Consider the following 16,835-nt stretch of genomic DNA (forward strand, 5'->3'; position numbering starts at 1 on the left):
GCAGTACCTCTACTGACTTGTAAGGATGGCAGTTAAAATCCCTGCAACAGCGGAGCTGCATTGGCTGCGTGACCGAGGGCAGAACCAGGGCTTTTCCCATTGGGCCTCTCTCACTTCTGCTAGTCACAGATTAAGCAAACACCTAAGTTCTGCTTACTTTTGTGGGTATCCCACATCCTTACCCGATACTGCTGTGAGTGCCAAAGTTCTTTTTCGTCCATGTTTGCTCTCTTATACAGAGCGGGTGGCACAAGGGATACTGGCATCTTTTCCAGCACAATCTGTATCTGCACGTTTCTTTTACACACATCATTCCTTACAGCGTCACGCACCACCCCATACGTTTTTTAGTAAGTAGCAAAAACGCATATCCAAAGTATAGCAACTCTTGCACAGCCATTTGTTCCTTTACTCGCCAGTGGTGGTCACCTGGGGAACATTTGTCAGGGCAGGCCCAGGACAAGAGACAAGAACAGCCTAGACAAAGGCTCTAATAGGTGACAACAAGGACTACTGAAGACACAATATTTACAGGATATCAACTCCTTTGAACAGATACAAGCATGACCCTGACACCATTTTCCTGCAGTTGGGCACAAGGAAATTGAAGAGGACTATTAATCTTTTATTAATAGTGTGGCATACATATAAAACAGTTAAAATGGGGCTCTGATTACACCCACCAGATCTGTACATTTGTTTTCAGGTAATCTGGAAAATACTAATGTATGAAGATGCCACATTGCCCCTCTCACAAGACAACAGGAAAGAGGAGATGCTCAAAGTCAACACATGCTTGGCGCCTTGTATGCCCTTCAGACATGATGTTGTAATTTCCTCATTCTGCCCACCAGGTTCCCATTAACGTTCATAGGATTCCACGCGTTGAAAAAAGGCTACACCATCACGCCTCACAACTCGCACGTTTCACATTTTCTGTGGAGCATTTCAGGGGAGAGGTTCAACAGGGTATGTATAAAAAGTCCTGGTGGAGAAACAGTACCACAGGAATCAGATACACCACTTGCATTCTCCATGGCAACAAATCATAACGCTAGGAATGTGAGAACAAGGATCAGATGGTTCCTCGGTTGGAGACCCATATGACTCCAAGTAATATGATCAAATATGTTTTTTTTCTTTTTCAGACCATTTCTACATTTTGCCATAATTATTCCAAAAATTGCACTTAAGCCCAGTGTTATGCAGTCAGTGATTCTTGATGTTCCACAGGGCTGCTCAGGGTGCCCATACTTATTTGTAGTTTATTAATACGAAGCAAAGGGAATGCTTGTTTCCACCCTACAGCGCCTTAACAAACGGCTCAACTGGCTTTATGTTGTGCTACAAACTCTTTGACTTCCTGCTGCAACTAAGTGCTTCCCTGCTGCAGAATTTTACTTTAATGCCCAGATCAAACACTTCCTGGCCATAGAACAAATTCCTTTTGACATTATATATGTTTTATATTCCCATACATAATTGCTTATACTGACTACTCAGGCTGAGAGCTGGTAGAGAACTGAAAAAGCTCAGTTGATACAGTCATATAGTAGCAATTTTCTTATTCGTTTTCATTATTTATTTACTGTAAACAAAAAAGCTGATTAATCCCACTCATGGGTAAGTAATATATTTCATACCTCAGAATCGTGTTTATCAGAATTATACTGCTTTCCTATTAGCAGTACAGATTTATCAGCATTTTAATTGAACGCTTTCAGCAGTTCATAGAAAGCTTTACTCATGGGTAATTTGTGTAGTGGGTTTTTTGGTTTGGGTTTTTTTTTTAATGGCACAATGGCACATTTCACTGCTGCAGGCCTTTTTTTAAGCAACAGCCTTTTAGTTATTGTCTATTACTGAATCAACTTGACGAATTAGAACTTTCTATCGATGTAGGTCTGGATTGTGTTTTATAAATTCATCTTCACCTGCTGCATTCATATTTACATTAACAAATATATTTATTTGGCTTTCTACTTTGAGGCACTGTTACTTGCAGCACTATCTTATCAATTACAAACAAAGGAAAGCCAACTCATCAAAACAGTCCAACGTTATCAGAAAGCCATAGCACAGTCCTTGTTAGTGAAAATTATTTCATGTAAAGATATCTACTCTTTGCATTCAAGTGCCAGCCAAAAAGTTCCTTCAGCCACCATCTAGCACTGCTTGCTCCTCAAACCCAAGATGAAGTACCCGTATGAATTCTGCTGGCACTACATCTATGCATTTCTACACAAAAGTGTGTGCAACAAAGGAGTTAAGCAAGGTAGAATTTAGCTTCTAGGTCCCTGTGTCGGTCTTAGCTCAGTTATCACGTAAGCCTTCAAAACATGAAATAAAAGTTGCTGAAACGACTTCATTGCTTAGGGCTCAGTTTCAATACTGTGTCTTCCTGTTCCCATGATTTGTGCCAAAAGACACTTTGGACCTTACCGATGTGATATTTCTGTCTAAAAAACTAGAGTATCTTATATCCCGCTATATAGCAAAACTATTGTAGCACAACTAAATAAGATCCATTTAATTTTCTGCCCTTGAATTGCATTCATTTTCAATTTATTTTAGATATTGTTAGTATCACTTTAAACCATAGTACAGCCAGAGTTCTGCTTGCAATAATATTGTCTATGAATCTCTTCCTCTTTTCTGCAGACAAAATTAGTCATTAGAACTCCTCGCAAAATCATGTAAGCATGTCTATTTGCTGTCCCAACTAGCAGTTTGGGACAAAGGCAGGTCAAACTAAAATATCATGTTCAATGTTTACAACTCCCTGCATGTTGAGCGACATCCATATCACCTTTTGCTTGCTGAGGAACTCTGGCTCAGGAGTTTAAATATGATATAGTAACTCCTGTCTAACACTTCTCTAATGACCTAGCAACTCCTCAGCATTAGTGCCAAGCATCTAAGAGAGCCCTTTACTGCCTTTTTGTAGATTTATCAAACAGTGTTTTATTAAAACAGACGTTTCAGAGATTATGTTTAAGTAGGAAAATTCTAATTTATTTTCTAGTAATATACTTTCTAGTGTTTCTTATAATGAAAATCATATGTGATGTGATAATACAGGGTTTTCCTTTTTTTGAGGCTCTAACTTGGGAATAAAATGGGAGCCAACAACCCAAAAATTTGCAATGTACTGTTAAATGATGTCCTAGATGCTGCCAACTTCTCTTTTCTGATACAAAGTTTGATCCTAATAGTTTCACCTTATGTATGAACTCATTATCCAAGCCTCAAACATTCCTCATGGCACATGTCTGCAAAGTTTTTTCATTAAATTTCACTATTTCTGCAGAGTTGTGTTATCGCTGAATTCCACCGGAACTTTAATATCTAGCTGCTACTAGCTTTAACAAACACCTACATTTTAGAATAGCGTCTTCAAGCCTAATGACCTTCAAGCTCTAAAGATTACGGGAACTCTCTTCAAAAGCAAAAAGACTATTTGAACTTCCTTTGGGACGTTTCTACAAGCAAAATGGAGAGCTTCACATTCAACAGAAGTTTTCTGTAATAAAGGAAGGAATTGCTCCTAAATAGAGGTCTCACAGAAGCATAAACTAACACCTCTATTCAACTTGGCTCTGAACGCACTGCATACAAACAGCATAAAAAGTTATTCTTTATAAATGTGATTAAAAAGAATAGTTTAGGCATTTCATACTGCAACCTTACCATCTCGCCTGTTGAGCTTTGCAAAGCTGGGACTGTGAGTACTGAAGAGCTCAGAGGAACTGGTAAGGGCTGTTGAAGGTAAGGGAGATACCAATGCATCATCACAATTATCTAAAAAAAAAAGGCAAAAAACAAAACATACAGAGGTCATCACATGAGCAACAAATATGCCAACTTGTGCTATCCTGAGGTGGTGTTTGTTTCTACTTAGTAGACAGACTGGAGAAAGAGCACACTTGTACTTGAATTCATGTGCGAGGCTGAAATTTATCCCCCAAAACAACAGTCTGGTGGGATGGCAACTGGATAGGAGCTGTTGTTCAGACATCAGACTATTTGAAAAGCTTAAAAATGTTTTACTTCCAGAGAATACTTCCTTCATTTCTTCCCCAAGCTCACACACACATGCAGATAGTTTACTCACTCAAATGAGTAGTCTATGCTGCCTTTCCCCTCTTACTTTCACATCCTCATCTGAGGACAGATGGGCTAGGCTAACACTCAAGTTGAATTTTTGAGCCCATAATATTTGAATAAGTATGGAATTAGGTAAAGTAAGTTTGCTTATTACAACGCTGTCACATACACACTCAAGAACATAGTGTGGGGTTTCAGTAGAGAATTAATGATAATAATAAATCCTCTTATTTTTAGTTGAATCTCCCATGGAGCAAACATGGATCTAATTACAAGAAAAGTCCTGCACATTAGCAGGATCTCAGGCACCACAGCATTCTCACACTCACAGAGTAAATATACAGTTTTCAAGGATAGGGAGGGTCAGGGAATAATGCATTAATGATATTTCAGGGCTACAAAAGAAAAGAAATAAAAGCAATAATTACTATAAAAATTACAGGTATGACAGCAAATTTAGACTGATCTAAAACTGGGTGATACCTTTCCCATAATGAACCAGGTTGCATTAAAATATTTCTCACTTCCTTCTGCAATGGCTCTCTACAAAAGTATCTGGGCCGTTCTAATAAAAATCCATCTCTATGTGAAAAAAATTGTAATCAATATAATTGATATCAGTGCATTAAATGATGGACCTCAAAAAGCAAACCTAAGTATGAAATCCTTTCCATCTCTTGGGTTACCATCCGCAAAAAGGCTTAACGAGATCTGCAAGTTAGACAAACTAAGGACAAGTATGCCACTGATGTTTTTAGCCAACAAGTTACTGAAGCCCTGAGCAGATTTTCTATCACAGCATTTGAGTCTCAAAGAGAACTTATGATTGCAATGCAGAAATGTCTGTGGAGTGCCGTGCTCCCTGATGCACGTGAGATCAAGCCATAATTGTTCCGTCTGGACTTAAATCCATAAATTAAAATAAAGCTCTTAAATTCACCGTCACTTCTGACCTGAACAGTGATTTAAACAAAGATCTCAAATGGTAAGCACATCAGGGCACTGAACTCATCCAAACTTCTGTATTTTATAGAACCTAGTGGAGAGGTTGGGAACCTCTCAAAAGACAGTTCAAGGTCTTTGCAACAGACCTACATGACTATTCAGCATCACTTAAAACCTGAAGTTGAAAATAACCGAACACAAAGATTTCAGTTTAAGTACTGTCTAGACTGTTGGCTCTTTTCAGTTCCCTGCCGTTGCTCCTGGACCAGGAGAGAACTCAGCACGTCAGCTTGTGATCTGTAAGTTGGCCATGGCAAGATCTGGATTCTCACTGTTCCCTGATGGTCTGATTGGACACCTACAGGACACCAAATGTCTCAGCACAACAGCAAGTGTAAACCATTTCAGAGCAATGCATTTAAAGTTTTCCCTGGGATCTCTGGAGGTTCCAGCCTGGGAAGTGACAATTAGCTCTTTAACCAACCACATCCTTTGCTTCTGTCCCCAGACACACTTACCTGGATCTCTGCTACTATAGCATTACAACATCATTTTTACACCGAGTTCTGGGTTCCTTATTTGGTTTTCACCACCAACAACAAAAAAAGGCAAAAAAACCCCCAAAACCAAACAAAACCTACAGCCAGGGATTCTTCTCTGAATTTATATCTAACAATAAAACCATGTTATTTTAAGGCTTAGGGATTTAGGACATCATTAACAATTTGGAGATGGTTCTGAGAGCACCAGGATCAATACAGTCCAACTTCTGATATAAGACAGTAATGACTGATTGTCTAGAGAGTGCAAGCAGGAATTTCCTCCAAGTGAAGTTGATTCTTCAGTGGACACTCTGATGAGATGCAAGGTCACTCTTCCACCTTTCCCTCAATCAAAACTCACCTTGCAACACTGGATGCTGCACCCCACAGCTCTACATGCACAGAGCTACAATGTAAGACATAGTACAGCTTTTACATACCAAATGAAATTTCAAAGTACAGTTCAGTAAGATGCTTAGGACGCATCAGTCAACTTGTACGTGCACAACAATCCAGATCATATGCAGAGTAGCTCTGATGTATACCCTATCAGAGACACTACACATGAACTGTACAGATTTGAGATTGGTATCTCTTTGTAAAAGTTAGCTGAAACAGGCCATGGGGTTCAAAAACATAGGATGTGCACATAAGAGTGGGATCATCCCATAGGCCCTGCTTCCATGAGAAGGCAGAATTAAAAAAACAAAAACAAAAACAAAAACAAAACAACACTCACACAAAGAAAACCCAGAACACACCTCTCCCAAGATTATGAAACTCTCCAAGAAAGGATGTTGTTATCATATGTCCTTTTTGATGGGTGCAGACAAGAAAGAGATGAAACATTTGTGCTTATGCAAGGTCAGAGAAGACCCACAGTAAAACCAGAAGGAGAACCAATGTATACGGATTCCAACCATACAATCCCAGCACACACATTTCAAGAGACTTCATCTCTCTCTTTCGTGACAGAAACAGACCTTTATTCCAGCTGCTCCCAGGTTTCTAGTTTATGACCCTACTCCTTTTGCCTTGGCAATTTGCCTGTCAGAACAAAAACATTGCTTCTTTGAGTGAACTGCATTATATACCTACTAAAAACCTTGTTTTTAACAAAGAAAATTCCACACTACAGAATCATTTAAAATAACTGGACATGCAAAGAAAAGCATTTACTAGTCAGTTGTTTTCTCCTACGCTTCCTTGCCAAATAGATAAACAGCAAAAAAAAGTGTTTAATTGTACTTTAAGCTATCTTCATGCAAATCACATAACAATATAGATGTTGACTTGCATTTGAGAAATGAGTGCTGGCCTTGACTATGCAGAGTTCAGAGAAACACACAATTACGGATAGCATTTACAGTGTCATGTGTATGATTAGTACTGTCACCAGCAATCTTGCTCCTGAAATTAAGAAAAATATTTACCCATATCAACTCAATTTTTCTGATTGTTATTCACGTTTGATTTTTAGAAAATTATAAATTAGCAAAAAACAAATGAAAAACTCAACATTTTGTGAAGCTGTTTTGATTATTGGTTTTGACACCTTTCTTGTAGCTTTAATAGTCCTCCAAGTAAAAACACTGAAATCTTTACTCTCCCTTGCCCCACTTATTTTAATTTTGTCCAAAACCACCTCTTTTAAAACAGAAATGTTATGAGTTCAAAAGCATCCAAGTGAGATTTAGACACAAAAACTCTTGGGCTCCTTTGAAACATGCCAGATAATACCAGCTTTAGCTAATAGTCCATAAAATAATTAACTTCAAAAAAGTCCTTTTGCCCAAATATGTAATTAAGCTCTATATTTGGTGAAGGCCTTCAAAACCTGTGACAAGTATGAAAAAATAACAGAAAAAAATGTATCCAAATCCTAGAGAGATAGGATTTCAAATGTTTCTGAAGCACAGCAGGCTTCTGATACATAGCTAATATTACCAAAATTGAGTTTGCATAGAAATCAGAGATTCAGCTCAACCTTACTAATTCTTCAAGTATATGCTTTACATCAGTGTTGGTAGGCGTGGCGTGATGCAGTTTATAACTTTCTTCAAGCTTGATATAACATCAGTGGCAGCAACCAACATGAATTCAAAATAATTCTGATTAGTGGACACTGAAAACATTTAGAAAGACATAAACACCCAAAACCCATCATGATCACACTAATGTTTCTTTCATCCTGTCCTTTGAAGAGGATCAATCCCCTAGAACACAGGCAGCGTCATTACTAGCCATAACTGAGATGTGTTAACAAACCTGTCCTGCTGCTATTTCCCTTGTCCACTTGAAGAGTCAGTGGGACAAGACACATTGATTTCCACTTGTGAGGGCCTTCCAGAAAGGTCATGAACATTTCCTTAATGAAAGCTTTGATGAAGAGGACACGATCAGTGAAAGATCACCAATCCCTGGGCTCCATGGATTTTCCCATACATCAGATTTGAACTGCTTTTAGTAGCACTGTACCCTCACCAAGACAAAAGTGCAGAAAGCCTTTGACTGTGAAGCTCACATTACTTCTACCTGGTCATAGTTAGTCAGGATCTCTTATCGGTATGATAAGTAGCACCACACTTACACCTACGATCTCATATCACCGTAAAGAGAAAGTATTTGACAAGCCACAGTAAGACTGTGGTCTGTGCTGCAGCTACTCTATTAGTGACCATAAATATCATGAAAGAGTCATAAATTCCACAAGAAAGCAGTACCCTGAGTAGGAACACGGGATTAGTATTGCTCAACAATGCACCTGAAGGAAGGGTAGGGAACAGGACCCAACATGCAAACTATTAACAGAGCGAAAATTGCTTCCTCTCTGCAAAATGTACAAATTGGAGAAGATGAAAAAAAGAAAATTATAACCCAGAAACTGGTGTGGGTAGGCCTTACAATGGAGTTCAAAAGAGGAATTCAGAAGAGGATAAGTGACATGCCTCCTACATCACTCCACAGCAATAAAAGACTTTTTAGGGGAAGATAACTGCCTCCTGTAGGTGCTTTCCTTCCAGTATATGGGGCCTGGTGCATCAGCAAACAGCCCCAGATTAGAGCCCGCTCATACGTCTCAGCTGAACCAGATACAAGCTGCGCAATGAGGGCAGGAGTGCTTGTGCCCAGCGGTGCAAACCCTTGCCCGAACCACAATCCCTGAGCTTGAGGTAGTTTAACAAGGGCTTCATGTAATCCCACAGACCTTTTGTCCACAGCTTGTTATTTAAATGTAGATATATCTATTCTACAGTAAACATGGAAGATATTTCAGGGTAAATCAGAGGCCTCGTAGCTTCTTCTTGGAAGCCTCACTTGGACCTTAAAGGTATTTTATTTAAGTGGGACTTTTGTTGCCAAGATATAATTTTATTCGTTATTAAAATACCAGCAGAGTTACAGATGGTACTGAAGTTAAATTGTGTGCATCATTTTGATTGCAACTGTAAATTGTCTCTGTACTGGGATTTGAAGTGGAAAAGATTCACTGGTATTTATAGGCTAGATAAAATTCCTCTTAGCATTACCCACTTAATGGCATACTTTGTTTTAAAGACATAAACCGTGCATTTTGCACCATGCCTCTAACAGCGCTCAGGAGTGACAACTGATGCCTTCCACTTCATCTGTTTGTCTCCTGCCTTCTGTAGCTAAAATTCTCCTTTGTAAAGATGAGAAATAAATATCTGGATTTACTGTGGAAATTAACCTTCCACCTTTACAGTCCAATGAGGTGCATGTGTATGGGAGAAGGAGGTGCTTCTGTGAGGGGGAAAACAAACAAACAAACAAAAGAAATAGGAAATGGAGTAACACAGAGTATGGCTACATATTTAGAAAAGATTGAGGCGATTTCTTTATCAAGAGATAAAAAAAACAAAAACAAAACATCTCACTGGGATTACCACATAGTAGTAGGTTCTACTACCACGAATATCTTAGTAAGCGATTCTTGGAAAGATGAAGAGGAAAAAAAGAACAGTTTATCTGTAAAGAGAAATTCCTTCTTTTTTCCTCCCGCCCCCCCGTCCCTGAGACCGGCTATACTCGCACGCACAGCTGTGGCCTCCATCTGTCAGCTGAAAAGCATGGCATATTTTTTGAGATATAAGACACTAGAGAAAGTACTTAACAATACAACAATGTTCCTTTTTCTTTCCTTGCTGTACTGAGGGTAAACATTAATAGTTTAGCTAATCATGAACTCTTCCTAAAAAAACTGTAAATTACATAAGTGTTCTTTCATATGCCTGTAAACCTTGACATAAAAACATTACTCAGGGCATTTATAGAGCATCCTTTTATGATACAGTCTACACATGTAACCTTATCTTACAAAAAGTGGTCAAGTCTGGTTTTGAATGATGTAAGAGGCTCTCAGAAAACTCTGATTCAAGAGTGGGTCTTATTTTTTTACTGAAACAAGCATATCTGCTGTGTAACTCCTGCTCACAATAATGAAGTAGGAGTCAATTTGAGGAACAGAGCAATCGTGTTACACGTGGGCTTATGAAGCCAAAACGCAAATTTCAAATAACCATCAGTGCAGCTCCAGTGAACTAACATACAGAAGCAACTCCTGTTTCAAGAGGGTGTCCTGGCTTTGGCTAAAACATGACAGAGGGTCAAAGAACATCTGACAAAGCCAATTACCAACAAACATTAAAGAAAAATGTCTTTATGTTTAAGGAACGAAAGTTCTCAGATTCCAGCTCTGTCATAGTCCATGCCATTTAGGTGAATCATAATGTCTGCCTCTACAAAGTGAAGGTTCCCTTCACTTCATCTTATATTACACCCTTTTCATTAGGATCACAGGGGATTTTTTAGAACAGGAATGAGCTGTTGCCAGTGAATGGCAAATCCATCACAGAAATCTGTTGACTAAGAGGACAGTCTGAGATCTCAAAAATTACTGAAATCACTGTTACTTCTATACAGAAAAGAAAAAAAAAAAAGACCACATCAAAAGGATGTGGTGACTCAGATCATCAACATTCATATTCCAATGAACAAACCTGCAAAAGCATATCATTGTCCAAAGCTGTGATTTATTCTCAACAAGTGTAACAGCAGTTGTCAGGGCTTCTTGCTACTTTCTACTCAGAACATAATGCTTCTTGTGCTTATTTGTCTTTTCCTTCCACTTTTGTGAGATCCTGCTAATTTAAGAGTGCTCTGATCTTTGACCTGAGATTGGAAAGCTACAAAGCTGGCCCAGCGGGTGGAACAGATTTTATATCTGGAGTTTACCCTTTTGACATGTAACGCACTTCAGTAGACAGACAGTATATATCCCTTCAATCCATGGCAGGGCAAATACCCCCAGAGATTGCTGTTCTGTACAGGAAAACACAGGTGAGTGATTTTGTCAGCACAGGGCAGTTTTTGCTACATTATGAAAAATACAATCCAAGAACATCGAGGCCCTTCGCTATGGCCACACAGCATCACAAGCATCCTTTTTATCCTGGCGTACATAAGATCCATTACTTGTGCATTTCAAACAAAGTAGTTGATATTTTCCAAAGATCAAGACTGTTTTTTAAAGTTTCAGAAGTTTTAGCAGCACTCACAAAAACATAAACTCGATGTCCTTCAAAAGCATCAGACTTTGCTACAATCATGCCCTATTGACTAGAGGTCATCACTGAGGGAGGAGTTCAGGGCTCCATCAATTAAACCAAATGGATTCCAAAAAACCAAACAGTGTATGCCTTAAAATATCATAATACATACAATTAAAACAATACTGGATTTGCAGAAAAATATGTTGATGTATATGCACACATCAGCAAGGCTGCCAAGCTCATTATTAGAAGAAAAACACAAGAATGATCAGAGGCAGCTGGAGTGAGTTCAGTATAGGCATTCACCAACACAAAATTAAAATGCAGAGTGGAGTAAGGCAGATTTTCTGCTGATGTAACTCAGTGTTAAGATAGTTCAGGAATTCATTGGTGAAGCAGTTTTTCAAAGTTGCCTAAATACAAATTTTTAAATGGCAATGTAAATACCTGTTTCAAGGAGAATAATGTTTGGGGGAGGGTGGTGGAAACGAGGAAAGAAATAAAGAAAAGCTTTCCGCACAACAACAGCGGCAAATAGGTTAGCATGCTGACTAGAACATGAAAACCTGTTTGGGAAACATAAGTGCTTTATTTGCAGGGGTGGGGAGAGTTGACCATCTCAGGTTACTAACACCATCGGGGAAAAAGAAATCCGTTTTCTAGTCCCATTTGGAAATAGAATAACTTCAGCAATCTAAGTAGAGCCATGACACCTTCTACCCCCTGATACTCAGACCAGTAAGGCAGAAATATAGTTCTGACTACTTCTCCAAACTGGATGAGTCTTTCAAACAGATTGTCATCTATACTGTTCCCCACACCTTTAGCGACCTTCAAATTTAGCATGCTTGTAGCAGCACTGCTGCAAACTTCAGTGAAGCATCTCAACACCAACTGCTTATCACCGTCACACCTGTGACCACAGACACATAAGCTCAGAGACTTAAGCAAGGACTTGTATTACCTTACTCTGCCTTTATGGAGGTGCAGCATGTTAGTGGGGTTACTTTAGAGAACAAAAATAAGAATAATATTCCCATGGTGTGTTTCCTTTTGTGGATTTTCCATGAGTTCAGGGATGAATGTAAAAAGAGAAGTTAAGAGAGAATTAGCCATGTAGAAGTTCTTGTCTCCTAGTGCTTCCCCGGCACAGTACTATAGTTCACATACTCTCAGTTTCTTTGCAGTGCTGCAGTTTCCCCCCACCTTGGAGCAAGACCCATGAATATCTGCATCAGTGTAATGCCCCATTCCCATTCTCTAACACAACCACCACTTCAGAAGGGCAATGAAGTTGGGCAACTTCTATCACATGAGAAACTTGATCAGGCCTCAGCTTTCTCAAACAGATTTTTTTCTGCTCTGGTTTTCCTGTGGACCTCTATGGAAAAGTGCTCATTTATACAGGCAGTCATTGCAAAGACTTTCAGACAATGCCATATCTTTGTCTGCTAAGGTTATTTTGTGCACATCTATATTTACAGCCACTATCTCTAAGCAAACAACAGCAGCAGCTAGAAAGGTGTGGAATGCTGATGAATTTCACAGGCATACCCAGGTAACAATGCACAGCAATTTAAAAGCCATCAATAACCAAGAGCTTGTCCCTTGAATTTTCAAATCATTCATGGTCAAGTCAATTCATGTTTTATTTTTCCTTTTAATCTTTGGTGAACTCATGGATAAAACTGATTAAAGGGGAAAAAATACACAGCATGGGGTTCACTAAATGTTTTCTGTTTGGAAGAGAACCTCTTCAAATCATGTAACATGCAGGACGGCATACTGAAAAGCAATTATAACTCTGAGAATTTGAGGGTATCCCATAAGGCTGAGAGAATGTTCAATTTGCAGGCTGTGAGCAAGGATTAAGAAAGATGAAGGTAGTAGTAAGTGCCCATGTACCACCACATTTAAATGCAATGTCATTTCAAGGGATGCTAAGTAATCATTTCATGTCTCAATACCCTCCAACAAAAACGCCTTATTTAGCCCCAAAACACCAATCTTTAAGACTCCTCTATGCAAGTTAATGGTATAGATAATGGACCAGATAGAAAAAAAAGTCAAAAATTCCCATTCTTAAGCAAGGTGAATACAGCTTTGATGCCAGTTTAAAGATGAAAATTTCTGCCAGGCATTTCTTAGGGCAGCATGTTCTCGCTTCATCAGTCACAGTGGCATTTTTAATGCCACAGGAGAAGAGAAACCTATAAAACTGTTAGAGCAAACACGTTGTCAAATAAGCAAGAGAGTTTATACACAAATTTTTTATTTTTCTAACTAACCACGAATATTTTGGGAATCAGTATCGAGACCCTCATACTACAGTTTTTGCTACCATCTTATGCAATGTTAGGCTCCAATCCCATGCTCTGAACAAGATCTATGACACTAAATGGACGGTCCTCAGCATTCACATCTCTACAGTTCTGGCCCATGACTTTAGACTCACTTCAGCATCTGTGTCATTTAATTTTCTTGTAAGTTGGAGGTATTTCCTGACCCCCTGAGAAGCTTTCACCACCCGCTGACATTAAGCAAGAATACTAGAAGGTGTTAGCAAACATAAGGACAGAGGACTCCCAAGCAAGCAATCAGAAGACTGGGGCACACCACGATGGAGATAGCAACATCATCTTTCCCAGTGATCCCATCACTCTGAAATACAGTCCTAGAGCTGTTAGGAAGGATGACCTTGTGGTCCAGATACTGAACTGATAAAGATATTTTTAATTACCAGTTCAGTCACAGACCCATTCAGGATTTGAGCCTTGCTGAGATCAGCTTTTCAAATTTATTATTTCTGGCCCTCATTAGTTAAGACAGCAACAGTTTGAGGGAAGAAAGGTTGCTCACTCAAGTAGAAAGCAAGTATGAGAGTCGTCTGGCCACTTGAGGGTACGGAGGACAAGCTGAGGACTGTGGGGGAAAATGCAGAGCTACTCAGGAACGACAGGAACTACCAAAAATTGAACTTCATTTGCATGCACAAACCATATCCCTCTCAGTCACGACTGAAGATACTTTAGAGAACAGATATGCCCAAAAAGATCCATTATAAATGCATAATATTATCTATTAATAATGGATTCAGCATACGTGTTCCCTTCATCCACATTGATGATGCTGTTTAATTCAGTATCCAGGAAAAATCTGTAAGAACCCAAGAATGCCTTTGACAGTCCCAAAGAATGAGATATTTTTCCTTAGTGGAAATCTTAGAAGCCAGCTAAAGCGGTAGGGTCAAGGCCACACTTGTCACACCTGGTTAGCAGCTCACTTCCCAGTCCTGTTCAAAATTGACTAGAAGCTTTACTTGCAAAGATACAGACTCGATATAAACGTCTCTGCTAATTATCATGATTATTTGAATGCATCAAAGATTTTCAAAAAGACAGATCACCGGTAGCTCTCCAGGATTTAACACAGAATACAGAAGGACTGGAGGGTGGGGGAGAAAACTCTCATAACCTATGCAAGTACAGTATAATAGAAAAAGAAGGGAAAAGGACATGACCGGAACATAGCAGGGCCATTCACACTAGGGGTTTACAAAATTTGTTCTGCAACAAGATCACAAACATTAATAACAGAATTAAGAGGTAAATCACAATAAAGATTGCAGTGCAGTATTTCTTCCACATGGGATTAAATGAAACCAGGTATTCTTCATTTTAAAAAACAGTGAAAATTCAAACAACTGAAAAGGGGAGGGGGGAATTCAGCAAGATGGCAATTTTGATTTAAAGTATTAACATATCAGCTTAAAATCCAGCAGAACTCTAGCAGTCAGACACCTTTTATTTTGTCTAAGGAGGCCATTTTTCACCCAACAAGGAAACAGGTTGACCTTCTGTCAGTAGTACTCCTTGTGATGAACTTTACAGATGGAAAATAAAAAGGTCTTGATTAAAAAAAAAACCCTACTTTCCACTGCCCCTTGTCAAAAACAGTATACAAAACAGAGCCATCTTGGCAAAGTTACTGTAAGGAGCCTTGTAGATACAGCTGTCAGACATGGAACAATTTGGGTAATAATTTGGTAACTTTATTTTCAGTTATGACAAACAGACAACTCCCCCAGGCTCCCTAATTGCTTGTCACTTTGTTTAGACAGAACCTACTCCTTCAATACTCAATGACTAGCTCAAATGCTTTCATATATAATTATAGCTAAATCCAGGCATCTTCCTTAAAAACAAAGAAACTGTATATATTAGAGTAATAATCTTTGAAACACAGAATAAAGCTCAGCTGTGTATTTTCTTACTCTCTTTAAACCAAATTCAGATCCTGCTGGTTCACATTCCATTTTAATACACAAACTCCCACAGGTTTTATCTCTTCAACAAAGCAATTAATAAAGCGTGGCTCAGGCCATTAAAGGTTTGCTTTATGCCCCTCTAAATCCCTTGAGATAAACAGAAATTGATGTTTATTTTGAGCCCTTTGAAATCTGAAACATTTCTGCAAAGTCCTGCAGCTCTGAAACTAAAAATCTAATTACCCGCAAGTGTTCGCACACATAAGTATATATTCAAACTCACTCCCCTATGTGGCAAGCTTTTTAAAGATCAAAGCATTACCTCTCGCCTTGAGGGCCCTTGTTTGAAAATGTACGTTTACATTTAATGGTGTCACATACCAAAGCCCTGCACATTGCTTTGAAAACATACCCCTCAACGGTGGGAGTAACCTTCCTCGCTACCAGCGCTAATCAAAGGGACCAGGTATAGATCTTCAGGAGATCCATGGACAAGGCCTCCACCCAAAGAAATGCAGAGCACAGTTGTCTCACAAGTGGTTATTTGCAGCGTTCTAACTCAGTACATCAGCCCAGTGAAAAGCTGCAAGAGATCTGTTCCCTTCAATTTTGCCCTGGAGGAGTCAACAACCAGCTCTTAATCCTTTTCACGCCATTGAACAGAATCAGTCATGAAATTCAGAATTGCAGAACAGTTGAGGTTGGGAGGGACCCACAGCGGTCCTCTTGTCCAGTCCCCCTGCTCAGGCAGGGTCTCCTACAGCAGATTGCCCAGGACCATGTCCGGACTCATGTTGGTGCTCGTAAGTCTCTTCCATAAGCCTTAGGGGCGGAGAACCAAGGTCCACTTTGTAGGTTCATTAAATCTACCCTATCTTGCAATAGAACGCAGCATTCAGGAGTAAAGAAGCTATTCAAGTGTCCTGATGGGCTGTAGCCTGGAGAAACTCTATGAAAAGCCACCTTCTGTGCCCTAAGCTGAATGGAAGTGGAAGACCTTCAGATAAATTAATTCCTCAGGTCAGAAAAATATTTTAATATGATAATAACATCCCAAAATTTTTGTTTATATGATAATGCAGAGCATTAAACTGAAGAGATGATTATATGGAATTTGTCATGTATCTTTGGGGAAGGGTTAAGGAGGGCAGATAATTTTCTTCTCTTCTTCTGTATTCTATTTGTTTTCCTATTTTCTTGCAGGAAAAAAAATCAGTTCCAAATCAGCATGCTATGTAATTGCTTATATTTAAGTGTTTATTTGGATAGGTTTGTTAATTGGAGAGAGATCTGAAAATATGGAAACATTCAGGAATATGCCTGAATAATAGCGGAAGCGAGGCTGGGGGGGTGGGTAGTTTGTTTTTTAACTTCAAGGACTTCCAAAATTGGGGGAGGGGA

General features: G+C 39.1%; 1 protein-coding gene across 1 annotated transcript in view; it reads right to left on the bottom strand.

The window, feature by feature from the left end:
* LOC104624852 (contactin-associated protein-like 5) overlaps positions 1 to 3,801 on the bottom strand; it is a gene marked incomplete at its 5' end in the record, with an annotated part of 125,196 nt that extends 121,395 nt beyond the window's left edge. The window contains one exon of the mRNA XM_010292356.1: positions 3,691 to 3,801. Within this exon, the coding sequence (XP_010290658.1) occupies positions 3,691 to 3,801 (111 nt within the window). The remainder of the gene's footprint in view (positions 1 to 3,690) is intronic.
* Positions 3,802 to 16,835: the final 13,034 nt, after the last annotated feature.

Source organism: Phaethon lepturus, unplaced genomic scaffold, assembly GCF_000687285.1.
Source record: "Phaethon lepturus isolate BGI_N335 unplaced genomic scaffold, ASM68728v1 scaffold15640, whole genome shotgun sequence".
NCBI lineage: Eukaryota > Metazoa > Chordata > Aves > Phaethontiformes > Phaethontidae > Phaethon > Phaethon lepturus.